The sequence below is a fragment of the Phoenix dactylifera genome, chromosome 3 (genome assembly GCF_051530095.1).
Source record: "Phoenix dactylifera cultivar Ajwa chromosome 3, Ajwa_hap1_PhDact_Kaust_v1.1, whole genome shotgun sequence".
NCBI lineage: Eukaryota > Viridiplantae > Streptophyta > Magnoliopsida > Arecales > Arecaceae > Phoenix > Phoenix dactylifera.
In genome coordinates this window covers 9,858,653-9,886,641 of record NC_143192.1, presented here as the reverse complement: position 1 = coordinate 9,886,641, position 27,989 = coordinate 9,858,653, and the positions used below count along the sequence as shown (strand labels likewise).

Sequence of the window (27,989 nt, the reverse complement as noted above, 5' to 3'; positions counted from 1 at the left end):
TAGGTGAGACTCATTAGAATACAGCTAAGTGCATTGGTATTAGATTGTAAGTAAGATCTTGAACGTATCATACCACTGGAATGACCAGACAATCGATTGCATGCAGAAACAAATGATCTCACTAATTAAATCTGCAGTTTATAGATACTCAGCCATGAGCAGCTACTTTTGGACATCAAAAGCACATCCCTTCACAATAACAAAATTGGAACTTGTAATGTCCCCAAATTACCTAGGGCTGCCAAATTAGTGAGCTGTTTGTAACAAGGTCGGTGGAACCGTCCCGAACCGGGCGGTTTTGGCCGACTCGAACCGTACTAGTGGCTCGTCAGTACGGTTCCGGCAATGGAAATGAAACCCATTGTCAGAGCCAAAGAAGGAGAAAGAAAGAGAGTGAGCGGGAAAAGGAGGGTGAGGAAGAGGTGGCGCACGCCAGAGGAGGGCTGCGGAGAGCCGGCGGAGGCAGTTCACTTAAAAATTTTAAAATGTTTTAGCCACGGACGAACCTCTGTTTCATTCAAAACAGAAAAACCGGCTGTAGCCTCGCCTGCCGCGGCCACCGCCGGCCCCTCGCGCCCTCCGCCAGCCCCCCGCAGCCCTCCGCCAGCATCCGCCACCTCTTCCTCTCCCCCCTTCTCTCTCTCTTCCTCTTCCATGGTACCAATAATCTCTCTCGGTGCAGGCCGGGCACGGCCCATACCGAGTCATCCCGCTGGAAAACCGGTACGGTGCCTGGTACCGGTTCCTCCGACCTTGGTTTGTAAACCAACCCATTTTCGGCTCAAAATTCAGCTCCAGTTTGGCCCAATTATTAGCAAGTGACCCAAACTCGAACTAGGCTTAGCTCACTCGAGCTTGGATCGATCGAGCTGAAAATAGGAATATATAAGAAATATATTGTAGGTGATGTAATATTTTAGTTGTTATTTTGTAAACAAGAAATATATTTTATTTTTAATTATTATAATTTGACATAACTTGTAATGTATTTTCAACCATTAAATTAAGATATTGTCTGAATAAATTCCACAAAGTAAACAAACAAAAGGCTCAAAAGACCTCAAAGATTGAAATCTCAGGATACAAGGGCCTTCTAATTTTCCCTTGGAACGATATACCCTAGATATTGTCCCATTCTGATGCACAAGATCATTGGTATGCTCAGAAAGGGTCAAGCATTTCACTTGGGCATGGAAGCAACATTAATTCCTTGAATACATCACCTAGTCCCGCTTCAGCACTGGGTTGGCAGGTCACCCAATAAAATTAGCTTTAATTCCTTGGTTCTTGACACAGAGGGAACTCCTCAACCCCCCCCCCCCCCCCCCCCCCCCGCGAATAATCCTTGCAAGTGAAAGCCAGCCTTCGCCCCGCCCCCCACAAAAAAAAAATAATAATAATAATTGCAAGCGAAAGCCACTGCTCCCAGCCTTCTCCTTCCCCCTACCCAACATAATTGCCTCCTTCCCCTTACACGACCCAGAGTCAGAAGAATGCCACACCTTTTCCGCCTCCACCTTGTCTAACACTAGCCCACTACATCCTCTGATGCCACCAAACCTTGTTTTCCTTTATTTTGGTTGCTCTGAGGGCCTCCCAGTCCCATTTCCATAACGAAAAGTATGGTACGAGTCAAGGTTCGCCGAACTAGCATCGACCGTCATACCAACTAACGACTAGTTCCATATGGAACTGTTATTTACTATACCGAGCCGAGGTGTACCGAACCAGGGGGAAGGGAGAGAAACAAAGAGAGAGAAGAGGGGGGCTTACGAAGAGGGGACAGGGGAGGAGAGGAAGAGAGGGCAGGAGGGGAGAGAGCGCGAGTGAAAGAGAGAATAAGAGAGAGAGAGGGGTTATGGCAATGGGAAAGACGGAGGAGAGGAAGAAAGAGAGAGAAGAGGGTGAGAGAGGAAGAGAGGGGAAGGAACAGAGGGACGGAGAGGGGTGTGTACAAAAATAGCCAAACCGCGAACACAACTTATATCGGGTTTTTTTTAAAAAAAAATGGTTTGGTTTCGATTTGAGAAAATCTTGAACCCAAAAAATTCAGCTTGGTTTTAGTTTGGGTTTTCAAAACACCAATTCAAACCGACCCAACCCGAGCCGACCTGACCTAAGCCATGCATACACACACACATATATGTATATGTTCAAACCGACCCGACCCGATCCAACCCAACCCAACTCATATGTGTCTATATATATAAATTTCAATTTTTTATTTTTTTCTTATATTTTCTTTTGTATATAAAATAGAATTTTTATGTTCAGACTTAGCCCAACCCATTTATTCTAGTCGATTGAATATCAAACCTATATAAAATGAATTTTTTTATGTTTAGACTTAACCCAACCCATTTAGCCCAGCCCATTGAATGTCAACCTAATAAACCGAACCGAATTTTTTAGGTCGGTTTCAAGCGGTTTTTGTAGATAGTTAGTTTAGTTTTGGTTTCGATTTTAGAAAACTGGTTTGAATCGATTCGGTTTCACATTTATCTCCAAACCGACCTAACCCGACCCGAGCACACCCTTATGAAGAGAGATAGACGGGGTTTACCTTGTAGATGGCAGCAATCGGAAGACCAAAACCCTAACCAAAACCCTAACCATAACCCTATCGTTAATCGGGGTCAACGAGGAACCCCATGGCGTCGACTGAGGATGACAACAGCATCTTTGGTATCAATGATGCCAACAGCATCATCTTTGATGTCGAAGAGGAGAGAGAGAGATAGAGAGAGTAATCAAAGCCTTCAGCCGAAGGGTCAGGGATTTTATAAGCCAAACCAACCTGAACAGTCGAACCGTCCCAATTTTGTGTTAGATTAGTTCGTTAGATTCAGATCAGTTTGGCAAATGTTGATATCAGTGGTACAGTCTTGTTTCGGGGGCTTTCGAATCTTTGCCTCAAGTTCACACTAGACCCTTAAACAAGCTACTTGCAAACCGTTCAAATTTGGCTCAAAATGAAATAAGCTACCTCATGTTCAGCTCAATTGTGAAGGAGATTAAGCCGGGCCTAACTTGTTTGAACTTGGCACACTTACAACCCTTTGTAATCAAAATGGAACTAAACCATTCAGCATACCTTGGTTATTGGCTATAACTTGACATGATCCCTAAAAGCACTAAAGGATACCAAATTTGACATCATTCCATTGCTACAGATATTCAAATCGGCGAGAAAAACAATCATGCTCGTTTGCTCAACTACACTACCCAAAATTAAATTCTTACTACGTGATAGTAGTTATGATAATCATTTAACCATTAGTAACTTCTACAAGTAATGGTCCTCAACTACATGGCACAAATGTTAGATACATATTCTGTATAGAAACAAAATACCATGAATCTGCAGATATATAACATACATATATATAAATAAATGTAGATACATAAATATGTAAATATAGTAGAAAATATGGAGATTAGTAATGGAGGAATTTTGTCATTTTAGTATTGATACAAGCACTTTCCTATGAGCTGCTAATGGTGATTTACATATAAATGATGAAAATATAGCACAAGATGAGTAATAAGTTATTGCTACTAAGTTTACACCAAATAGAAGTAGATGAAAATACAATATAAATACCTCCAAATGAAAATTGATGGAAAAAGGGCACTGCAATTTCAATTTCAAGACAACAAGATCGCATTCGATCAATATTAGTAACATACTTAGTAGAAATTCAAGATTATTTAGTTCACAATTTCCATATACAATTGTTTAATGTTATCAATCATTCTTCTTTTGGATTGCCTCTCTAGCTTTCTTCACATGCCCACACCTAGATCTCTTCTTTCTCATTGTGAACACTTCACTTTGGCTATTAAAACAAAATCTTGGCTAGGTTTCATTCTTCTATGAGAGATCAAACTCACCAGCTCATATGCTCATATATATTGCATGCAGGGTCGGCGGAACCGACCGGGCAGTTCCGGCCGTTCCAAGCCATACCGGAGGCTCACCGGTACGGTTCCAGCAACCGAAACGAAAACCATTGCCGGAGGCAGAGAAGGAGAAGGAAACAGAAAAAGAGAGAGCAAGCCGGGTTGGGAGGAAGAGGGAGAGGGAGGGAGGCCGACGGAGGGTCGCAGATGCCGGCGGAGGCCGTCGGAGGCCGAAGCCTTAGCGGAAGGTGAGGCCACAGCCGGTTTTCCTATTTCGCCAGCCTCCACCACCGTCCGTCGGCGTCCTTCTCCCTCCCTCCCTCTCCCCCCTTCTTTCTCTCTCTTTTCAGCATCCTTCTCCCTCCCTCTCTCCCCATTCTCTCTCTCTCACGGTCCGTCACCCTCTCCTCCGTCGATACAGGCCCGACACGGCACGACGTAGGCCCGTACTAACTCATACCGTCGGAGAATCGGTACGATGCCCAGTACCGATGTCGTCGACCTTGATTACATGTATTATTTCAAACTCTTAAAAGAACTACTAAATAACTGCTCAATATTAACATCAGATGATAATCAAAATGAATGAAACAACCACAATAACAACAATTATCGTAGCGGAAAGACTTTGGAATGAATGTTTAGCATATAAACACATCAAAAATCTCTTTGTATTAAATTTACCATTCAAGAAAAATAAATAGTAGAAAATGCATGTATGCCCTTGAAAGTTAAAATTTGCATGTACACCCTTCCCCACGTTTTGCTTTCATCTTTCATTCTAACCTCAGTTTGTATAGATTACAGTTAATACAGCATGTTTGTTGAATATTTTTATCGCAATTATATATAACATCAGCAGTGGCCCCAAATAGGAATTTTTGGCAAAGCCAAACCTAGATAGTTGGGAGAAGCCTAGATATTATAGTTACAATTAATATTTAATACTATATGATTTTTTCAAACATAGGCAATTAGCTGAAATTTTGTGCAAACAGTTTATAAGTACTTTTTAATCTTTGACATGTAAACTAAGTAACTAAGCACTTTGGAAGAATGCAAGTACAAAAAAAAAAACCTCGAGAGGATCCACTGGTAAGATGAAATGGTAACATTACGTTCATTTGCAAAATGTCATCTAACCAGAAGGGTGAATCTACAGTATTCAGATTTTGGAGGGCCACAGATACAAGTTTCAAACTTTTGGAGGGGCATTAATGCAAGTTTAGGATCTAAAAAAACTATGCATGTGTATGTACATTCTGCATTTCGCAATATTTTCTTCTAACTTTAACTTGAATATTGAACAATAAATGATAAATGAAACAAACTGTTGACAAGAACAAAGATCATGATACAACACCTTCAAAACAATCCCAACAGGAAGTAAGAACTCCCTTCCTCTTATCCTGCAAAAATTCAGTAGAAAATCCATGTTGTAAATACTATGGAACATCGATTACTTTTTGGGACATGTCACTGTAGGGGCTGTTACCAGAATCCAAGCCTTGCACTTCCATTTTGAAGGTAATACAACTTAACTGTCACAGAAGATTGGTCTTCTCGAACACATCTACAACATAGCAGAAAATATTAGAACAGTATCAAAGAATAGCCATCACTACAAACCAATTTCCAACTAAAATATTTATCCTATAACCTATATATGCATGAATTTACTGATATATGCATATGAATTAATTAATAGTTATAACATAAGACTTATGTCATAAGTGGAAAGACAACTCTTTCCTCTTTTTTCTTATGGAAAGAAAGCAACTAACACCCACTTACAAATACTAACTATTGTTTTCACAAAATAGAAACATCACAAAGACAAACTTTAACTCTATGTACAGCAGAGAAGGCTTTCTCTAAAACAATTATTGTAGCAGATCATAAAGTCTACAATAAGAACAAGTAACTGGAATGGTTTTCTGCAAGCTTTACCTCATTTGGCACTTGCTATAAATTACTAAGTATAGCTAGATAAGTTCCACAAAGTCAAGCTGGAGATAACAGTTTATGTATGGATGACAATTTAAACAACATGGCCTACCATTACATGCACCCTGTGAGAAGAAACTACAATAAGCTACATCTTTCTTGATGCATGTAATTCTTCCCATGTCTCTTTCCAATAAATTCCTTTTCAAAAATTTACTTACTAGTTACTGCACCAACTTGGTTAGATTTGATGAAACTACATATCTATACCATGCATGTTTTATGAGATCATTCCAATAGCGCATATCAATTCAATCAACAATTAATTCATAATTTGAACTTATGTAAAATTTACTTGCTATTTTTAAAATCAATAGTTTTGCATTCTTCTGAAAAATTCGCAAAGGCCTTTCTTCTAACCATTTCATTGTAATTTTTATAAATGATAGTTTAATTGAAAATGATTTACAACTGTCAAAATCATTTTTTGTATTTTCACAACATTTATGATGGCTACGCCTCAAACTGAGTATATTCACAAAAAGCATACTGAGATACATTCTATTTCTAACATTGCTGGTTACCAAACCTTGTCAAAGATAGGTATGTCCCCAATTCCTATTAACCCACATTTTAGAACTTTTCTCTATCAGTACTAGAGAAAATAGGGAGTAGACTGGTCATAGCTCAAGTGTGCATCATAGTTTCTGCTCTCTACGTGGCAATTTCAGATATTATTCTAAGCCTATCCGCCCCACTTATTACTGCACTTTATCAAACTAATAAATGGTTCAAGTCCAACGATCCAAGTGCCAATGCATGCCAATCATCCTGTGACATAGCAACATGGTGCCATAAGCACACTTGTGCCACAATACCCTGCACATCACAGAACATCAACCAATTCCAATTTTGCACGGGGCAATACAGTCTGGCACCCATAGACATTAAGCAAAAATTTTCAAACTTCTTTAATTTTGTTGGCGCAAGGCACAGGCACTGCATGGTCCATTCCATGTTGGCCAGCCACAGGCATGCTAATTGGCACTGGCACATGAATCCTTCAGTTCAACATTATTGCATCTCAAGATCTACAATTTTGTGCAAAGCCGAAATGACTAAAGAACAACATTGTAGGAGAAACCCAGAACACTGCATCACCATGATAGTCTGCTCATGAAAGAAAACAAAACAATGATAAATTTCCTTCTTACCATTTTCGATTATGATTAATGGAGCAGAAAAACTAATGGAGAGAATCTAATAATCTTGTCTATAGCAGGCAATCTTCTTCCCCTTATGAGGGTGCTTTGCATTAAGTGATCAGCAATTGTGTATCTTTCTTATGAAACAATATTATCAAATGAAATGCACCAAATTACTATGCATATATTTACCTTTGTCAGGAACCAAGGGTACAACTAGTTAATGTGATTTACTTGTAGTAATTATGAATCCAACTCAAATTTACTAAGTTGTTTGATTGACCTGCAAGTGAGAGCGGGATGCCCAACAAGTAATTAATTATTCCAAGTCCACATTAGGATCACAATATGTTTAGATATGTATTTTTTGGACTTAATACACTTAATTTACATTAATGTGCTACTATATAATAATCTTGACAGTAGTTATATCTATTTCTTATTGGGAATAATAACTTCTTGCAAAACAAGTCCTATGTCCTAAGCCAGTGTTTGGGTGGGAAATAAAGAAGGCAGAAGACTTGGAATAACCCTTATGCATGTCAATCATCTTCCAAAAACCAAGCATACGCAGCAGTTAATTATCCTAGTCAAAAAAACTTAATTACGCCAAGCATAAACTATTCTAAGAGAAAACTATCATAAGCTGCTCCCAGCATAAAACCATCATTTATGCATGCCTCCTTTATTATACAGAAAACACTCTCAACCAGAAGTTATTCCAAAAATTGTAATCAAAGAAAAACAGGAATAACTTGTGCCTAGCTTCCAATTAAGGCTACAAATGATGACAGGTTGACTGTGACCCAACTCAACCCAACCCGATTAGACCAACCCAATCCATTATGGAAGACCCATGGGACCAGGTCAGGTTCAAATATTAGACCAGTTACATGAGTCATTTCTTCATTTCCTCTATTAAGAGAAAAGCTCTTAAACTAATCTCACTGCATCAAGAAAGCCAGCTATCGAGGTTATTAACCTCTTGAAGCATATTACGGTTCTAGATAAACTTTTAACTCAGAGTTTTGACCATGTTAGCAAACAATTTTATTCAACAGTAAGAACAAAATTTTGTTCATGAATTCTTGTTAGTAAACAAATGTAGTCATGGCCGCAACCGGACCCGACGCGGACTCAAATATTTTGAGTTGAGTCCGGATCATATATGACCCCACCCCAATCCAAACAACCTCCTAACAGGCCTACATAACAGCACAAATGGCTGCATAATGCTAGAAGGGTCATGTATGCATACCAGGCAAGCCTCCTAATCAAACCATTGCGACCCAATGATATACAATAACCGCAAATACGGAACTTTGTGTGATCAAGGGAGCAAATCTGAATATACAAATGCATACATATATACATCCTCCACCTGAACCTACCCCTTCTACGTAGGCCCATATAAGAGGAGCATATATGGCTGCATAATGCTAGGAGGTCCATGTATGCAGCAACATAATACCAAGCAAGCTTCCTATTCAAACCATTGCAACACAATGATATACAACAGCAAATAGGGAATGCAGTGCGATCAAGGGACCACATCCGAATATACAGGTCTATACATAGACACATACGCATCTTTCTTGAAAAATTGTTGATTCCCTGTGACTTATAATATATCACAAGAAGTTGATTGACATAAGATTTTGTGTAAAAATGGTCATGATTTGGTACGCAAAACACTGTGGTACCTATAAAATTGTTCTCGAAGAGTTAGATGTCCAGAAAATTTTCAAGAAATAATATTTAAATCTGGTTGCATATTCTCTTTATGATGGTAGTATGGTACTTCAAGTATCCCCCTTCATGGGCTTGCAGTGTAAATTCTATTTTCAATGAGCTATTTTAGCAACAATGCTGACCCTCAATTCTATTTTTATTATCTTTGTACTATAGCTTGAAGGTTAAGTTAGCAAAGTAAGAAAATGTTACAAAGTTTGAGAAAGTTATGAAGAAACTATGTAATTGAATGCACAAAAAAACATGAAAAAGAAGAAAGATATAATATAACAAAATTACAAAAAAATTTGAAAGCAAACAATCCATCGCAACCCATTTACGCAAATTTTAAAGATGAAAGCTACATGATCGATAATGTGAAGATACAAAATATAATTAATTAATTGTCACTTTAAGAAAACAGCAACGCACCTTATGACCACTGCTTTATCACTATATCCAACGCCACGAGAACGAAATGATGAACGAATCATGCCCATTGGCTGAAACAATAAAGATTTTTTATAGTGATGAAACTATAGACAAATACAAAAGGATAGATTAGGAAAAGTTTGTATCTGATGCAAGGTCTACCGAACTGGCCGGTTCAGCATGTACCGTACCAGTATCGGTCCTAACCGGTAAGGTTCGGGCCGGTACCAGCCAAATTTTGCTGTCTTGGTGTGAACCGGTGGGGCCGGAACCGGCCAATTTTCGCTGTCTCGGTGCGAACCGGGCCGGTTCACACCAGCCCAAGTGCGGCTTCCCTGTGTGCCCGCACACAGGCACCGCTTTCCGCTGTGTACCGTTGTGAACAGGGCCGATTCGCACCAACCCAAGTGCGGCTTCCCCGCGTGCCTGCGCGCGGTTTCCCACACTAGGAACCGCACCCGTGCGCAGGAACGAGCGCCTGCGCAAGCACGAGCGGGGAATCGCGTCCCCAACTCACGCCCGTGCGTGATTCCCCGCGCAGGGAACACACCCGCATGCGATTCCCCGCGTGAGGCAGCGCACCCACGCAGGTCAACCCGCGTGGGCCATTTAATGCCACTCTGTTGCATTGAATGCATCCGCACACAGAGGCGCGCATCCACGCGTTGTTTTTTTTCGCGTCCACGCGCGTCTACTCTGTTGGCCAGTTTAGTACCGGTTCCAACCGGTACTGTACCGATACGGATGTCCACTGGTACGTCGGTACAATCGGTACGGCGGAGATTCTAATGTAAAGAAAAAATGACATTTGTGTTTAAATAAGGAGAGAATATAATTGAAGAATGGTGCATCTTACATAGTTACGTTTCGGCACGATTAAAAGTCGGCCAAGTCGCTCCAACCCATTACAAATGAAGTAACTAGAAAAAAAATAAACCATATTTAGTAAACAAAGAATCAATAGTAAAAATGCCCAATGATTCACCACAAAATGCAGTCATTGAAATACTAAAACATTAGAAGCCACTGATAAGAAATTATACTATAAGTAAATGAAATTAAATTGAGAATTAAAAAAAATAACAAGAAGTAGTCACTGCAAAATAGGACAATCTAATCAAATTAGTTGTTTTGTCAAAAGTGTTTTAGCTAGCAACCTTTGATCATTTGACTCCATAGTAGTATGATAAATATCAGATTGCAAAACTGTATATTTCCCAGAGCTATTAGACAGCAACATGCAGACTTCAAGTTTATATTATTCTTTATTAATTTACAATTAACAAAAGTTGTGAACCCACAGCAAAATCATAATGCCAAAATGAACCAAGCATAGTTTAAAGTTTAAACCAATGAAAGGAGGGGAAAACTCTACATCGCAAATATAGTTCACACTTCACATCAAAAAAAAACTGTCCATTGTGGATGATCAGGCAACAGGAGTAGCATTACAAATTCAAGACACATGTAATTTTAAGGGTACTAGGCAACAGATTTGTAAAACTAAATGAACAACAAAAAGCTTGTAATTGCTGAAGGATAATGGCTTAGCAACCCAACAAAATGCAAGATTGAAATCATTTTCACCAATAAATGATGATATAATTGGCATGGCCTTATAAGACGATGAGACTACCATCACATGGTAATGTTATTCTTAAAGGTGAGATCAAAGCCAAGTGAAGGTTAACTCACCAACCCACTAGGAGCAGAACACATACGTAGGCCCCAGAAATCCATGGTGCAATGAATATAAACCTAGCACAATCCGATGCCTGCTAATCCTTAGAGGATGAGAAATAAGAGTAGCACAACAAAAGAGGCCCATACTTTTCCCAGATTCCCACAATTTGCTCAAATGTCATTGCATACTCACCATCCACAGGTGCCACAACAATCACTAATACTACTCACAATATCCCATATACTAGAAAAGAGAGAGCAAGAGAGAGTGGACATAGTTATCAGCTATTACCTCCTATTGCTATCATTACAAACCGTATGCCCATAGATAAGGACACATGCCAAAGTCGTAAAGCAGAGAAAGAATATAACAGGAAAGGAGGTTAGCTATGTTATAGTCAAGTGAAATTTTGGTGAAGCCAAAATATTAGGTATGCAAGGCAAAGCTAGCCCGACTCAATATGTTACACTTCTTGATTTGATCTAACTCATCTTACAACGACCAACAACCTCCCCCAAAAAGGCTAATCAGAAGGTTATTAATTAGGATCCTCAACCTTGCTTAGGTACCCAAGACCTCCCCAACATGCCCATGAAGTGGGATTAAATGCACACCCATGCAGGCACTCACACATCTATTGGTCTTACTTGCTAAATGATTCCATTTGTGTCCCTTCATAATGTGAAGTTCTGGTAATTAGTTCAATGGATGATCATAGCAATTATGAGGAGTGGAAGCATATATTGAACCATCACAACAAGGCATACCAACACTTTGGGGTATCAAATTTTAGCCTTAGCTATCATGGCGCTTGATCGGTCATAATAATGCCTTGTGCTATTAGTGATAAGTAAGAAAATACATGAAAAACCAAAGCTATCCATATACAGCACTATAGTTCCAAGAGCATGGTCAAGGCGTGGAATGAACATCACTAGTGAGAGCTTTATCTTGATTCTTGACAAATATCAGCTATCATTACAATCTACTTCTCTAAAGGACAACTGACGGTTATTTCAGTTCTATAGTATATGGATCCTCACATGTCTACATATTCACTGATGTAGTGCTAATATATAGTGGTAACAACTTACACCTTTACTATTAACTGAACCTCATGAGAGAGTACTCCAAGAAAACTAAATTCATTACATAAGACGGGTCCAACACCACCAAAAACCATTGACACAACACATTAAGGTAGTCCTAAATTACCATCCTAAGGTTCACTGCATACACAAGAAGCAAGAAAAAAAGTTTTTCCTACAATGCTGATCTTATATATAATTAATTATTTAATTAGAATATCTTATTCCTTCTGTTTATAACATCATTTACATTGTTAATATGCCATTCCACAAGTTTCCTTTACAATTAAAGGTTTTTGTATTTGATACATTTAGTCCAATATCAAATAGGTTTGAGCTAGTATGTCAATCAATTGTGAGTGTCATAAATATATCAGCTCTAACAAATTAGCAGTAGCAAGCATTTTAAGTTTTATTTCAAATGTTTGATTTGTTTATGTACAAATTTCTGGGTTTAGTATTTAAAACATGTCTAGTTACCAATAATAAAGCTAACAAAAGTAGTTGCTTTTGCATAAAAATTCCAATTATTTGTGTCTATTTGCAAAAAACCAGTGGCACACAAATATTTTACATTATGAGTTGCACCAAGACATGTCTGGCATTGGCATGATACTTGGTAGTTCCTGCCCCACGCATGCATTAATAATCTCAATGTACACATCTAGGGAACCTTTCCTCTGACCAATTGACTTGAATCCATTCAATAGTTAACATTTAAGTTATCTAAAGCAGGAGAACATTTGGGCACTAGCATGGGAAAGTGGATCTCATATATAGTTACACACAAGCATGCACATACGAGATAAGGAAATATTTAGGAATCAAGAGTCAGCATGAGTTTCCAAAAGTTCCGGATGCAGGTATGGCACCATAACTTGAAGTTTCCAACTAATCTTGATATTATAACTAGAATCTCATACTACAACTTGTTGTCAAGATGGCATCAACTCTCCAAACATTACCTTAAAGTCTATGATTAACATCTAGATGCTTACGGACAAACAAGTGACAAAAAAATTGGTAACAAAATCATATTAAAAAATCCTATACATGTTGCCATAAGAAATTCAGATCATCTAAACAATTCCTTAGTAAAATGTCTCAAAATGCAACCATCCTAATTGAGGTCTGTTAGGAATAATACAATAATAGAGGATAAGAAAATTAACATTAAAGTCTGGGTTGAAGCATCATTTTAAAAAGAGATACTCACCCGCCCATTTCAGTTGCCTCCTCTTTATGAAAAATTAGCTTCTGAGGGTCGGCATCTTTTAAGTGGCAGAGTCTTGACTGCAAAAACAAAACTTCTGTCCTTAGTGCTTGAATAAGAACCACGTCCTATGAAGTTATTTTTTTAGATGGAGAAGTGAATAAAGAGAGAATAATACAACACAACCAGCCTTTATAGACTCCTATATCTTTCACTTAGATATCATTAATCAAACATCTCTAAATGCAGGTACTTCTCACGGTTTCATATTATGAATATTCAAACAGAGCTTACACAAATGGCGGGAAATATTAAACATCATAATACGAGAACATAGAATGCAACTAAGACTCTACAACCGTTTCACTTGATGAGTTGCACTGCATTTCCTTGTGTTCTTTGCTGCCCACGTTACATGTTCATGTAGCTCATGGTCATTCCAAAGCATGTATTTTTCCTTTGTTTGTCTGGACCAGTGGCTAGCTCAGATAGACTCCTACTTTATTCATTTCATCCAGCTGATGAAGCAACAGTTAACTTAACAACCACAAGAGCTCCCATGCCTCGTCCCCACAATTTTTCAACAAGCAATCAAATTCCAGTAGCCCATCTACTCCTCCGCTTAAAACACTATCATAGATCCCCTTGACCCACCTATAAGCCCGAACAACATTTAAGAGCACAAGATACCCCTCTATAGTGATGAAAAACCTCTAACAGCACATATCAACCACTCGGCTCAATCTAAGAAGATCCTCAGTGATTGCACTAAAATCAAAAAAAAAAAAAGAAAAAAAAAAAAGATTTTCCACTTTCCAATCAAAGCGAGAAAAAAAAAAAGCCAATCTCAGTACACCCCATACCCCGGCAACACCCCAGCCCACAGAATTCCCAAGAAAATATACAAAACTACAAAAAGAAAAAAAGACGAGAAGCAGAAGCATAAGCATACCCTCAACATTATGGGCAAATGCCCAAAGCTCATGGGTGTTTGCACGGGCTGTCGTTCGTTGTACTGAAGACAAATTGTCACCTTGAATTCTCCTTTATACGTTGTCCTCGCTTGCCTGCACTGCTCCCACCCCCAAGAAAAAAGAAAGAAAGAAAGAAAGAACTTACATCGAATCCAATACTTGAAACTCTAGCTACTTACATTGACAGCAAACAGTAGAGATAATTCGAAGTCAAAATCACTAACCTCATGGGGATAGAGAGCCTCCGTTATACGGCCTTTGGTAGTAGTTATACGGCCTTCCCTCACCGGGTGGAAAACTTGGGGATTCTCAAAATATAGTGCCCGAACTCCGTCAAGGAAAAACAAGCAGCCAAAAAGCAACAAAAAAGAAACCTTTGAAGCGATCGAGGAAAGAAAAGAAAGAGAGAGAGTGAGAGAAAAAAAAAGTGATAAAGGATATTTCTAAGCTTGCCACCGGTGGAGGGGTCGGAGACCTCGACGGGGCGGATGGAGAGGAGAGCCTTCTCGAGGCCCTCGTCGATGAAGTAGTTGAAGGAGTCGATGTGCGGGCGGAAGAGCTCGCGGAGGGCCTCGTAGTCGGGCTTCGTCGCCTTCGACGCCATAGCCGAGCTCTCGATGGCGTCGCAGGAACAGCTCGGTGGAGTCTCTCGGCGGTTGGCCAATCGGAACGGAAGATAAACCCTAAAGTACAAGGGTTTTACAAGGGTTTTGCGTAAGGCTGCAAACGGCCGGGTTGAACCGTAACCGACCCAACCGAGTTAGACCTGACCCATTTTAGAGGATCCGTGGGTTCAAGTGGGGTTCTAAAATTAGACCCATTTTATTTTTTCGGTCGGATTTGGAATAACCCAATCTCAATCCAACCCGAACCCAACCCGATCCGACCTAACCCGAATCCGAATTATCCATGTAGACCCACAAGCCCACAGGCCGCAGCCGCCACCCGCAAGGGAAATCGCTCCAGCAGTCGATTTTCCGTGAGGAGTCCTCAGGCCCATAACTCATTCACTGCTTAATTAAACGTTCAGCCGATGCTAGCCACAGCCATAAGCCCATTCGCTCTCTTTTGAAGGTTCTCCATTTCTCCCCTAAGGGATGAGACAGAGGAACCCTAAAGAAAACCCTTCCTTCCTGGATCGATCTCCCCCTTCGTGCTCATACAAAACTGTAGACCTTGCGGCGATTCAGCAAGTCTCTTCGGCGACCGGCAACTTCGGCGTGCTTCATCCCTTCTCCCAAGGTATCTCCCACCTTCAAAACCTTAAATCTGCAGCTTACCCTACATTGTTATCCTCCATCCTCCCTTCTTCGATTCTTCCTCCTCTAGATATTCCTCTCTTCTTCGGTTCTTCAAAATCCTAGTTCTTCCTCCTCGAAATATTACTCCGGTTTAGGTCCTTGTATAATCCTAGGTTTCAGCATTTTTTCTAATGTTTTTGATTATTTGATGAAATGCGTAAGTGGGCTTCTGGTAGGGCTGTCAACAAGCCGAGCCGAGCCCGAGCCTGGAAGAGCTCGGCTCGGCTCGTTTCACAGAAGCTCGGGCTTGGGCTCGGGCTCGGGCTCGGTAACGAGCTCTATATTGGGCTCGAGCTCGGGCTTGCTTGGTAAAGCAAAGGCTCGGGCTTGAGCTCGTAAAGCTCGTTTCAATTACGAGCTCTATAACGAGCCCGAGCTCGGGCTCGTAATCGAATTCGAGCTCAGGCTCGGCCTCAATAACAAGCTATTTTTCTCTATGTTGTCAAATTTTTATGAATTATGGTGCTGAAATAAAATTTTTCAGTGGAAAACTAGAGCTCGTTTGGACTCGTGAGCTGCTCGGGCTCGAGCTCGGGCTCGGGCTCGAGTGTAAACGAGCCTCATATTGGGCTCGGGCTCAGGCTCGTTTGACTAACGAGCCGAGCCCGAGCCGATCCCGAGCAGCTCGGCTCATTAACAGCCCTAGCTTCTGGGTGCCGGCCTTGGCTCTATTTCCACATGACTTTCTGTGTGAATGCATTTTTTTCTATGGGATGAATGAGACATCTCCATCTGGTTAATTTGTTCTATTTGCATGAATAATTAACTACAATATGATTAATTTGCATGATTAGTTAATTTGTTCCATGAATATATTATTGGCTGTGTTTGGAGTTCAACTTGTGACGGGCTATGACAACATCATCTTGAAGTGTTCTCATTTACCACTGCATTTTTTAGTGCCATCAATTGTAGAGAAAATGTTGTGTGCAGATTGATTAAGGAGGTCTTGTCCCCTTCTCTAGATTAATTGCTCTTCAGATGACAACTTATTTTTGTTTTTCTGAATTTTGGTGTATGAGAAGTAAAAACATAGTGATGAAGGAATTGTCACATTTGTGCAATCCAAGGTGTAGATGATTTTCACTTGGCCATGTTTTAGCAGCTTTGGCTTAGGATCTTAGTGGTGATTATGAGTTTTGATCCTCTGAAACTTGAGGAGAAGTTTTTTAATTAATGCACTATATGATCAAAAAAAGAAAGCTCGATAGTCACATTTATAGTAGCTTGCACGATTTGAGTTAGGTTTTACAATAGGATGTATACATTTATGTATATCCATGAAAACTAATACGAAGATAAACTAGTGCATAAGTGAACTACTTAAAACTGGTAGGTGTTGTAAGTTATATACAACAAGAGTATAATGTATCTGAAATTTCTATTTTTCAATACTTGATAGTTGATAGAAATTTGATGCTAGCGGACTATTTAGTATGCTTGCTAACAAGTGGATCATATCATTTGCTCTTCTGCTTTTATTACATAGCATCAATTTATTTTAAATATTCATCCTGAAGATTTAAGAGGGAAGAGGTTAGCTTGACTGGCAGTTGTTCGGCATGTTTATACATCGTTATGAAACTGTTAATCTTTTTTTTGTTATTTTCATCGTATTTAGTTGCATTTCATGCTTATACATCTTTATTGAATTTTATACAAAATAGGTTAATGTCTATGATGGGTAGCAATGAAAATGGCAAAAGTTTCAAGTGCACGTCGTTGCAGTAGTTCTCAAGCTATAGAGCCCTATAATACAAATAGCTCCAAAGCGAAAAAAAAAAGGAGGTCGGAGATTTAGAATCATTATGGTGAGGTAAAAAACAAAAAGACAAGGCTAAATGCAATTATTGCTATTTTATTTTTTCAGTTGATCCTAAAAATGGGACAAGTCATCTTCACAAACATACAAAGAACTGTAAGATAAAAAATATCTTGATAGAAAATAGAAAAAACTATAGGCACTATGACTTCAAAAGATGGTGTTGTATTGAACAAGTTAACGTCCTATTCATTTGATCAAGAAAGAAGCCGTGAGGATCTCGCAAGAATGGTAATTTTATAAAAGTTGCCATTTACAACAGTTGAACATCCAGCTTTTCAGATGTTTATTAAGAATCTTAGAACAAAATTTCATATTGTTTCAAGGACAACATTGGCTTATGATTGCTTTAAAACATATGAAAAGGAAAAGCGAAGGCTTGAAGATTTGTTCAAGACGAACTGTGGAAGAATCAACTTAACATCTGATATGTGGACATCAAATCGGACATTGGGATACATGTGTCTCACTGCACATTACATTACTAATGATTGGAAACTTAAAAAGCATATTATCAATTTTAAGTTGTTTCCTTTACCACATACGGGCTTAGTCATTAGTGATTGTATAGCTAGCTCTATTTTATCTTGGAATATTGAGAGAAGGTTAGGTTTAATCATCCTTGATAATTTGTATGCAAATACAGTTGTAGCAACGAAACTTTAAAAATAATTTAGAAAAAAATTATTTTTGGATGGTAAATTCTTTCATGTGCATTGTTGTGTACATAATCTTAATTTGATTGCGAAGGATCGGTTGAAGATAGTGGAGAATGTTATTCATAGAATCCGCGAGGCTATTAAATATATAAAATCATCTCCAGCAAGGTTGGAATTGTTTATGAGAATTGTGAAACAATTCAAGATGAATGGTAAGAAAGAGATATGCATAGATTTATCTACTCGTTGGAATTCTATGCATCTCATATTAAATGATGCTATTCATAAATATATTTATGCAACTTGCGGCCTAGCATCCTAATTTTGAAGATGCGCTAACTGAGGAAGATTAGTCTCAAAGCATCATTATTTGTAGAGGTTTCCCATCATATGACTAAATTTTTTTCACAAACAAAAAATTCAACTGCAAATGTGTATTTCTAAGAAATTTGTGACTTCTTGAGTGTTGGTTCAGCTGGGATGGTTGATCAAGATGGTTGCAGAGAACTCATGCTTTGACTACGATGAGTAAAGGAATCCAAGTCCGACCAAGATTGTTAAAAAAAACCTGCTCCAACTATGACTGCCACATGGACTCCTGGTCCGACTAGGACTGGACCGAGTGAGATAAAACATCGTCACCTTACGTATCTTACCAGTCCATTTATCTGTCCTCATTTAAACTAACGGGCTCCCGCTAACTCTCTTAATTATATATAAACATCTATTATTTCCTTTAATATATTTTTAAGTACTTCGATACACAATTTTACAAGTTATAGTCGGTAAACTTGCACCTAGAGAATTATAAATCTCTTGAATGAAATTTTAAAAAAAGAAAGAAAGAAGGAATTCATTTTTTATTTTTTTTTATTTTTTTCAAATTTTGTCATTTTATATTTAAATAACAAAAAAAAAAGCTAAATACTTAACCCAACTACATATTTGGCTTTTGACCTGACCAAGTCCGAACACACTTAAATCCAATCTGACCCAAATAACCCACCAGGTCCAAAACCTTTTTATTTATAAACCCAACTTGACCTGACCTAATTAACTAATAGGTTAGTTCCGAACACACGCTTGAGACTTGAACCCGAAAGTGGATTGGGTTGGTGTGAAGCAAGCCCCAATCCAACCTCACATGTTCGCACCCTAGGTGAGTATGAAGATTGTAAAAGGCTTGTAAATATAACTGTGAGGAGAAGAGAGATGAAATATGCTCTGCACGCGAAACAGAACGACTAGATTTCTATTAAAAAAAAAAACTATCGGTTTTAAGCCATTTCTAACAATATTTATACAGGATCGAAAAGAAAATTTCCAAGGAACAGAACTGATATTTAATTAGAAAAAATAATCGATTGACAAGTGGTAAGTTAAATAATAAATTATCTTCAGGAAAATTTCTCTCCAGTCTGGATAAAGTTGCAACCAAACCATCCCTGACCCTGCATCCCTTTCTCATGTGTGCTCAGGCTTCAAACTAGAACTGTGTTATAGCTGTCTGAGCCAGTGTTTCTCAAACACAAGTCGTTCCTCTTAACACAGGTGTACCCACACCTCCTTCACCTAGTCTGCCATGCAGGATCTGTAGTTGCAGGTCCTTAATGATCATCACGGTAATCTGGATTCTCTCTCAAGATGACAAATCCTTCCAATACTCGTGTGAGTGGAATGTACCTGCGGGTGTAAACAAAGTTCACACACTCAAGCAGTAAGATGATCATTAAACATAAATGAAAACAACTATATGCAATCCAGGACTTAATTGTGTTATATCATACTTCTCGGTAGCCAGCTCAGCCCGTTCACCCGCAGCGAGTAAGACAGGAGTAGAATGTGTCTGAAATCCAGTAATCGTCTTCGGCCGTCCCGCCTGCCCAACCACATCAACAGCCTGACCCACTCTTACAGGAACAGAGAGAGGCTTCAGAGTTTCATCCACTGTCATTAGCATCCTTGGCTGCAAAGAAGAGGAAGCTTCTAATTCATTGGGCATTTGTTGCATAGATTATAGAGAAGGCATAGGTTAGAGATATCAAGCCACACCTGCATGGCTAAGACAAGGACATAAAGCAAGTAGTGATACTTCCCAAGGATAATAGACTTCATGTCCAAACAAGCATGCAACACAGTAACGAGTCCAGCAAGAGCCATCCTGTGGAGAGGCAATACTTGGGATTCATGATTATTTATTATCATATAAAGGGATGAGAGGATTCCAAGAAAAAAATACTTACGGAGATAATAAAAACCGGTCAGAGTGGTAAGGTGAAAGAGTTAGCAAACCCTTGCCCAAGTGTACAAGACCTTGAGCAATTCTCACCTGTACATATATTTGGAAAATGGTGTGACTTGAGAATATTGCGAATAGCTAAAATACAAAGGAAAAGGATGCTTATGCTTACACAGAAGAGGTGCCCAGCTTCTTTGTAGTAATAACTTGAAAGGTTACGAAGCATGCCAGCTATTCTAGCATTATTGGTGCCCGCACCTATCAAACCCAAGGAGATAATTGCTGCCTGTAGAACAAATGTTAGATTAAAAGTAAAGATATAGTGAAATAAAATGCAATGAAATACCATGTAGAGAAACAAACCATAGACACATCGCCATCTGTATCATGACTGAGTCTGCTTAGCGTGTCCATGACATTGACCTGATCAAACTGGACTCCGTAAGCCACAAAACAATAATCACTGCAAATATATCATAGACAAAGCTAGAGTGGTTGATTTATAGCCAGTTTGGTCACCTAGCCATTATGGTACCAAAATCGCTTTCTAAATTGGACACATTACACCAAAAATTTGGGAGCAGGGAAGCAGCAGCCTCCTCCCACTTCTATATTCATTTTCTTGCTTTACTCAACAACTCCAAACTATGCGGCAACACCACATACAGGGTCATGCAGTGTCTAAACATATAATAACTTTCGCCACAAACAACAGCATTTAGTCTGTGGCGCAGTGCCTAAAATCATCTGCATCAGCTCAACCAACAACTGTGCATGAAGCAAGTCAAACTCAATAATCATGACAAACCAACAGGATGTTGTTTGCCCTCCTTCACCCTATTGTGTCCAAGTGTGAAACTTCAATAGCAATAGCAATGTGACAAACGTAAAGCCAACATCCATAAGATTGACCTACCTTTGGATTGGATATGCATAGTATTCCAAGAGCCAGAGGTACTGCTCGTCTAATGTTCTGCTCTCCATATTGCAAGAGGTGCTCCAGAGACCGGATAGCCATATCAAGACCCAATTCTTCAGCCATTGCAATTAGAGCAATTCCAAGGACAGCAGGTCCCTGATGAGTCTCACCCTTATCTAGATGTTGAGCACAGATCCCCAAAAGCTTCTGGACCTGCAAGATGAGGAATTGATGATACTTATCAGCTTACCAAACTCGTTGAATGTGATGCTGCACTATGGTTATGATAGATATGACAAACGACCTTAAGCACGTTTCCTGTTCCAGCATATGCCAAAGACAAGAGTGTGACATCACAATATTTTCTAATTTTTTCATTAAATGTCTTGGAAACCTCTGCAGTAGCTTCGACACTATCCTGCAGACAAAAAGTTAAACTAGATTGTAAGAAAATGATAGAGCACGCTGCTAGTCAACATTGTGAAAACACATATCTCAATCAATAATATAATAATGTCCACAGCATAAAGGTAATATCTACAGCTAACATAAACCACAACTGAACAAAAATTTGTGGAAAAGTAAGAAACCAACACACCTTATTGAAAGTTTCTTAAAAAAAAATGCAGATTGAGAAATGAATCATGCAATTCCCACCACAAACACACACAAAAAGAAAAAAATCATGCCATTCCTACCGCATACACATAAAAATAGTACGTTCTACACCTGGCTCCCAAGCTAACATATGAAACCATCTGAATTACTACCCAGATCACGAACAGCACAAATTTTCGTCTTGCCATGTGAACTCCAACAAGACCATCCCACAATACAACCTAGCAAGTTCAGTCCATTCTTTTTGTTTCCGGTGAGAAAACAAATTAGTCATAGAACCCAAGCTCATGCAACCAGAGAACCAACTCAACGACACCAAAATCAGGATCCTTTTTCCTACTTAAATAGAAGTGACTCCAATGATTTCCAATTTTCCACCAAAAAGAAATTCTGGACAATGTTCAATTGAGAAAGTGCTTTTGGTACCAAAATGTACCTTTAGAAAGGAAGAAGCAGTAATTTCATACATGAAACTTCAAAAAATGGTGCCAGATGGAAAAAAAATCAAATACAAGAAATATGAACAAAAACCACAGGAGGGTAAAAAATATTACTACCTGCTTTCCAAGGTAAAGAAGGCCAAGGGCTACAGGGAGCAAGCGGATGAGCGGTTCATTCAGTTCAGTGTCACTACGGTCCATTAAGGCAAAGATAATAGATTGAGCAATTTCTTCATTACAAGAACCAACGTACACCAACCCCAGGGTGATGGCAGAAAATACAAGAACTTCAAGAGGCGTTTTTGGGTCTCCCAATATAAGGGACAGGCGAACTTTAAGCTGATATTCCAGTGAACGTCAGTGAAAAACAAGAATAATCAGGGGTTACAGATAGAAAAGAAACTACAGGAATTTCACCTCATCTTTGTGCGAACCAGCATATGCAATGCCAAGGCCCAAAATTGCCCCAATTCGAATGATAGTGTCCTCTTTATTAACAAAATCAATAAGAAGTGCCAAAGCCTGGAAAAAGATAAATAAATAGCGAAATTCCATATGAGATAAAGTGCAACCAAACAAGGATATCACCGCTCCTGTGGGAACACGCAAAAGACAACTCACAGGGTCACAGTCATTCTTTACACCACAGTTGACGATCCCAACACCTAGCAAAGCTCCCGCAACAACATGGTTGTCATTGCTGTGCAGATATTTATCAATTTGAGCAAGTCCATTGTCCACATCCCACAAAAGAATCATCCCCTGTTAGTGTTACCAAAGGCATCAATTTCTGATGGTCATTAAGAGCTCAATACCAGATAACACACAAGGACAAGAACTGTACCAAGCTGGCTGCCGCACTGGCCTTTCCATGCTCCTTGTTCTTAAACAACCAGCTACCCGAAGATCCACCGCTTGTAGATTCTGATGGGACAGTCATCAATTTATCCTGCACAAAAGCAGAGGAAAGATTCAAATTTACTATATATACCAAAATATTATAATTATAAAAGCATACATACATATGTACATATGTATGTATGTGAGTACATAAATATATAAGGAAAAAAGCGCTCAGGTCTACCTGACCAAAGCCAGCATTCACAAATGCATTCACGAAAGTAGCCGCCAAATTTTGTCGAGCTGAATCAAGACTGGAACTTGCACTTGCTCGGCCATCAATCAAGTGTGCCTAATAAGTTAAGCATGTCCACTAAAAACCAAGCACATAGGCAGGAAATGCACACATAGATAACCACGTATATTGTCACATACAAGCTTTGTGATATTTTTCTTTCAACCTCTTTATCTTAGCTTCCATTAACTTAATTGAACACATGTGACCTTTTTCTTCAAAACAACACATCTTGATCATAGATTTCATTACTTTATAGAATGTATAACTGCATGGGTTGTGTATAACTTTTCCCTTCAGAATGATACATTGAAATTTTCATTACTTTAATTGAAAATATATCTGCATGCTTGCACATGTCCGTGGATACTCCTAAAAGCAATGCTAATTAAAAATTTGACAGTAAGAGAGGAGCAACACTAAAACACAAACTCATTATTTCACTGAACAAAGGATGCATTAAAATGTTCAAATATTAATCAATAAAAACTTGTTGGCTAAATTCATAACCTAAACATGAATTGGAATCATTGCTGACACAACTCATAATCTTGTAAATCATTGGAAGGGGAATTAAAAAATTTACATCAGAGATTAAAACAAAATAAAAGCTCTGAAGCAAGATCCGTTGTACCGACCGTACCGACGTACTGGTGTGCACCGGTACCGATACGGTACCGGTACCATACCGAACCGAACCGGTACCGTACCTGTTTGGCTGGTTCGGGCCAAAAGCAAAAAAAAAAAAAAGAAATCGGTACGGGCCAGTCGGTACAGGTCGGTACGGACTGCAAATAGTTGGAATCGAAAAATATAGTTGTACCGTACTGGTTCCATCCGGTACCGATACGTACCAGCCCGTATCGGCAGACCATGTCTGAAGCATATTTATATTTTCAATTCAACAAAGACAAAAATATATGAAAGATATACTCATTTTGCTATTTATTACTTAAAAAAGAAAAGAAAATAAATGTGTAATATACTCAGGCTATTATAAATGTCAGCACCTTATAGATGTCTTCTGGAGATTTGGGTTCCATGACCTCAACATCACGAGCAAGAGTAAGGTATCCTTCACCTAGTTTAACATTGTTGACTATATCTTGCAAGGCCTCTTTATCATCATCATCTGCAGCTATATCATCATCAAGCTCCAGTGCTAATCCCTGGATTACAGAACAGCGATCAGTGAAGCAAGATAATCAAACATCACATGCAAATATAATGAAAAATTACATATTTAGCAGAGCACCAAATTTACCAAGATAGATAGATCAAATTTAACATAATAAGCTAATAACCTAAGTTCTTATTTATTCAAATGGCAGGTAATGTAAACTATATAAAGATGAAAAGACCTATATATATTAGTTATAATACATGCACCCAACCATAAGGAATTGAATTTGACTAAGGCTTCCAATATTAAATGCTCAATAAGATAAGAATAGCTTACATGGCGAGCAATAATATAAGAAAATTGCTTCTTCAACAACAGATCCTCGGTCGATGTGTAGACTTGTTTCACATACTGTCATTCCAACAAATTCTCATTACAGCATGTTCATGATAGCCAAACCTTGGTCCAGTCAGAGAAGTGAAAAGAGGTTTCTAAAAACTAAAGGGCTCACAAGCGGACCTGAATGTTATCAATAAAGAGTGCAATTCGTAAGGCACTTGCATAGTCTTCAAACTTCATATAAATCGTATATGCTATATCCAACGCCAATACATCATCAGGACTTGGGAGATAGCTGCAAAACATATTTAATTAGAAATTTGTTCCAACATTTTGCACAATATGCTAAACTTAATGATAAGAGTGATTTCTTTGTAGTTTGGTTGCTGCAAAAAAGCATACTTATTGATTAAAAAGAACTTGATTGGAGTGGTTATTAGCACTACGGCTCATGGAAATGTGGAGTGCAAAGAATCATGGAGGGGAAAAAAAGAGATTCCAGTGCAGCTAAATAAGCTTCTAAGAAAAATGACGAAAGTCCATGCAGATCTGAACCTACTTCTCTTCAAAATCAAGAGAGGAATATCTGGTACACCTGTGTAAACATAAGAAGCCAAGGAAACGCAAGTTTGAAAAGTCCCATTTATAGAAATGGATGACATCTCATGTCAAAATCAAAGCAAGTCTTGACAGTTGACACCAAATTCAGTAGTCGAACAATGTCCTCAAGCACAAATGCAAATGCTAATAACCTGATTCCATGATGATTTTTAAAATATTACTTTTCCAAAAGCATGTATTTTAACCATTAAATAGATCGGAGGAGACTCCAGTAAAGAGAGGTATTTTGATTTGTGTTGAAGGCTGCAAAAAAGGAGGGGAAGACCTAAGGTAACTTTAAATAAAAGTTGTGAGGTAGGACATCGAGAAACTTGCAATCAACATTAGAGGAGGCCCTAAATATGAATACTTAGCGAATGAGGATACATGAAGTCGACCCTAAATAGTTGGGAAGAGGATATATGGGTTTGATCATAATATGTAACCATTAAGTCTAGATGTCAATCCACCAGAAGTGCATGTTTATCATAATGTCTACAAATACCAGTGTCACCTCTACAAAAGCAGAAACCTTCATGAATCATATAAAACATGATCTGCTCTGACATTTGTTTGACCATAAGTTAATATATTTCCCAAACATAATGGTCCATATTGCAAGTCATATCTCATGATCACATGCTAACTTGTCAGTTCCAAGATTGTAATATTCAGACATGTCATATTTCATGGCAACAATTATACCATTAAGTCTAGATGTCAATCCACCAGAAGTACATGTTTATCATAATGTCTACAAATACCAGTGTCACCTCTACAAAAGCAGAAACCTTCATAAATCATATAAAACATGATCTGCTCTGACACTTTTTTGACCATAAGTTAATATATTTCCCAAACATAATGGTCCATATTGCAAGTCATATCTCATGATCACATGCTAACTTGTCAGTTCCAAGATTGTAATATTCAGACATGTTATGTTTCATGGCAACAATTATACCATGATGCTTGGCAAGTCGATTCAGTAATCTCAATCCGGATCACTGGCTAAATTTAAGGAATTAATCTTCGGATAGGGTTCCCGTCATGCAAGTGAGTACATACAGGGTGCTAGCTCCAATGTAATAGAGTAAGTATGCTTTCACCATTTCCCCTAGATATATCACCATCTTATACGTGATGCCACTTGTAACTTGACATCAATATTGCACAGGAAACCACCTTTGAGTCACCCTTAAAGAATGTGAGGTGGCAGAAATAACAGTGCAACCCCATAAGACTAAAAGGAACGATATTTAGGGTATAATAAATAGTTATTTCTATTCATTGATATCAACAAATGGATGAGATCGTGTATGCACTTATTTTTTTGAAAGAAAGGGAGGGAAATTCACAATTTAGATTTGATCACACCCAATATCACAGAAAATACCTCTGCGAGTCATCTAACTCATAACCTCCAACATTTGAAAGAGGCATGCAAGCATCAGGCAGCATAGCCTGGTTCACATAATTATAGGTGAAAAAGTCTGGCTATGGGAAAGAAATCATTCACTTGTTACAATATTCAGCCTAGGGAAAACATGAACTAAAAAGGAGAAAAGAGAGAAGGGCGAGAAAACAATGGTAACCAAACACAACCTACACTTTTCCTACACTAAATAAAAGATCCAACCATCGGGATTATAGAACTAAAGATTGTGTAATCAGGAAAAAAGAAATCTCACATACACAGAATGAAACAAAAGTTGACCAAGATGATTATTTTATATTGCTAAAGGACTTCTAGCTTCAACTGAAAAATCTAAAATGATTTTTTTCCAAAAAAAAGGGCCTTCAAAAAGCAAACCGAACAAGTTCATATCCTGTATGCATTTTCTAGTAACCCAGTAGTGTTCCTTGAGTAGGCCACAATACCAAACTCAAACACACAAGGGAAGAAAATATGCAATGGTAGTAAAGTAAAATGTTATTGGAATAACAAATTTCTAAAGTAGATATTCCCAATGGACAGTAATTTGTATGGACAAACAACTGTCTTGTAATAAGATCCATCCAACTAAAACTTTATTTTAAAAGACTGTAAGCAACAGACAGGCAGCTAGGGAGATGCCTAGCACCTAGGCTCCAAGTAGGCACCCAAGTGAGAACCCAGAGGTAAATGGCAAGTATCAACTTGATGGCCTCGCCACCACAACGCCGCAAGAGAATGTTCAACGGCGACAACGACCCCAAAAGGCTATATATGATGTCGTGTCTCACCTCAGGAAGATTCCAGCCCAAATATCTATGGAATAGGTTTGTTTTTGACCTATTCCAAATTGTTATTGCCAGCAACCATGTATACTAGTTTACAAATCAACCTCATCCTTGTTATTGCTATATTGACTGCTATAGTAGTGCATGAAACAGTGAAATTAATGTTAATCAGCCACTTGAACAACCACTTTAATATCAGACAGCAATAGTCAAGTGGTTCAAAATAGTTGGATATTCTAAAGATGAATTTAATTTTTCAACCGTGAAGATACAATACACATACAATCAACAAAAAGATCATCAAAGAAAATAAATAATTTAAAAAGAAAATTTTTTTACATAACTTTATTGAAGCATTTTAATATTTTGAACATATACATCTATAGTTATACAC

The 27,989-nt window shown here is 38.5% G+C and overlaps 2 protein-coding genes across 4 annotated transcripts in view; both read right to left on the bottom strand.

Annotated features, from left to right (window-relative positions):
* Window positions 1-14,861, bottom strand: part of NRPA2 (nuclear RNA polymerase A2) — a 52,006-nt gene extending 37,145 nt beyond the window's left edge. Inside the window, exons 1-8 of one of the 2 annotated variants that reach the window (XM_008808427.6) lie at window positions 14,619-14,861; window positions 14,402-14,496; window positions 14,156-14,275; window positions 13,207-13,283; window positions 10,075-10,138; window positions 9,219-9,289; window positions 5,399-5,476; window positions 5,267-5,312 (exon numbers count right to left, since the gene is read on the bottom strand). In XM_008808427.6, the coding sequence (XP_008806649.2) occupies window positions 5,267-5,312; window positions 5,399-5,476; window positions 9,219-9,289; window positions 10,075-10,138; window positions 13,207-13,283; window positions 14,156-14,275; window positions 14,402-14,496; window positions 14,619-14,781 (714 nt within the window). In that variant the 5' untranslated portion in view covers window positions 14,782-14,861. The remainder of the gene's footprint in view (window positions 1-5,266; window positions 5,313-5,398; window positions 5,477-9,218; window positions 9,290-10,074; window positions 10,139-13,206; window positions 13,284-14,155; window positions 14,276-14,401; window positions 14,497-14,618) is intronic. The other variant, XM_039116925.3, reaches the window with a different exon arrangement.
* A 4,331-nt stretch (window positions 14,862-19,192) lies between these two features.
* LOC103719270 (26S proteasome non-ATPase regulatory subunit 2 homolog A-like) overlaps window positions 19,193-27,989 on the bottom strand; it is a 33,244-nt gene continuing 24,447 nt past the window's right edge. For both annotated transcript variants that reach the window (XM_039116927.3, XM_088717708.2), the window contains 16 exons: window positions 24,953-25,067; window positions 24,770-24,844; window positions 24,321-24,479; window positions 23,260-23,367; window positions 23,020-23,124; window positions 22,797-22,937; window positions 22,593-22,697; window positions 22,293-22,514; window positions 21,422-21,535; window positions 21,115-21,330; window positions 20,562-20,621; window positions 20,371-20,484; window positions 20,203-20,288; window positions 20,012-20,120; window positions 19,747-19,925; window positions 19,193-19,642 (listed from right to left, as the gene is read on the bottom strand). In XM_039116927.3, coding sequence (XP_038972855.2) covers window positions 19,567-19,642; window positions 19,747-19,925; window positions 20,012-20,120; window positions 20,203-20,288; window positions 20,371-20,484; window positions 20,562-20,621; window positions 21,115-21,330; window positions 21,422-21,535; window positions 22,293-22,514; window positions 22,593-22,697; window positions 22,797-22,937; window positions 23,020-23,124; window positions 23,260-23,367; window positions 24,321-24,479; window positions 24,770-24,844; window positions 24,953-25,067 — 1,984 coding nt within the window. In that variant the 3' untranslated portion in view covers window positions 19,193-19,566. The remainder of the gene's footprint in view (window positions 19,643-19,746; window positions 19,926-20,011; window positions 20,121-20,202; window positions 20,289-20,370; window positions 20,485-20,561; window positions 20,622-21,114; window positions 21,331-21,421; window positions 21,536-22,292; window positions 22,515-22,592; window positions 22,698-22,796; window positions 22,938-23,019; window positions 23,125-23,259; window positions 23,368-24,320; window positions 24,480-24,769; window positions 24,845-24,952; window positions 25,068-27,989) is intronic.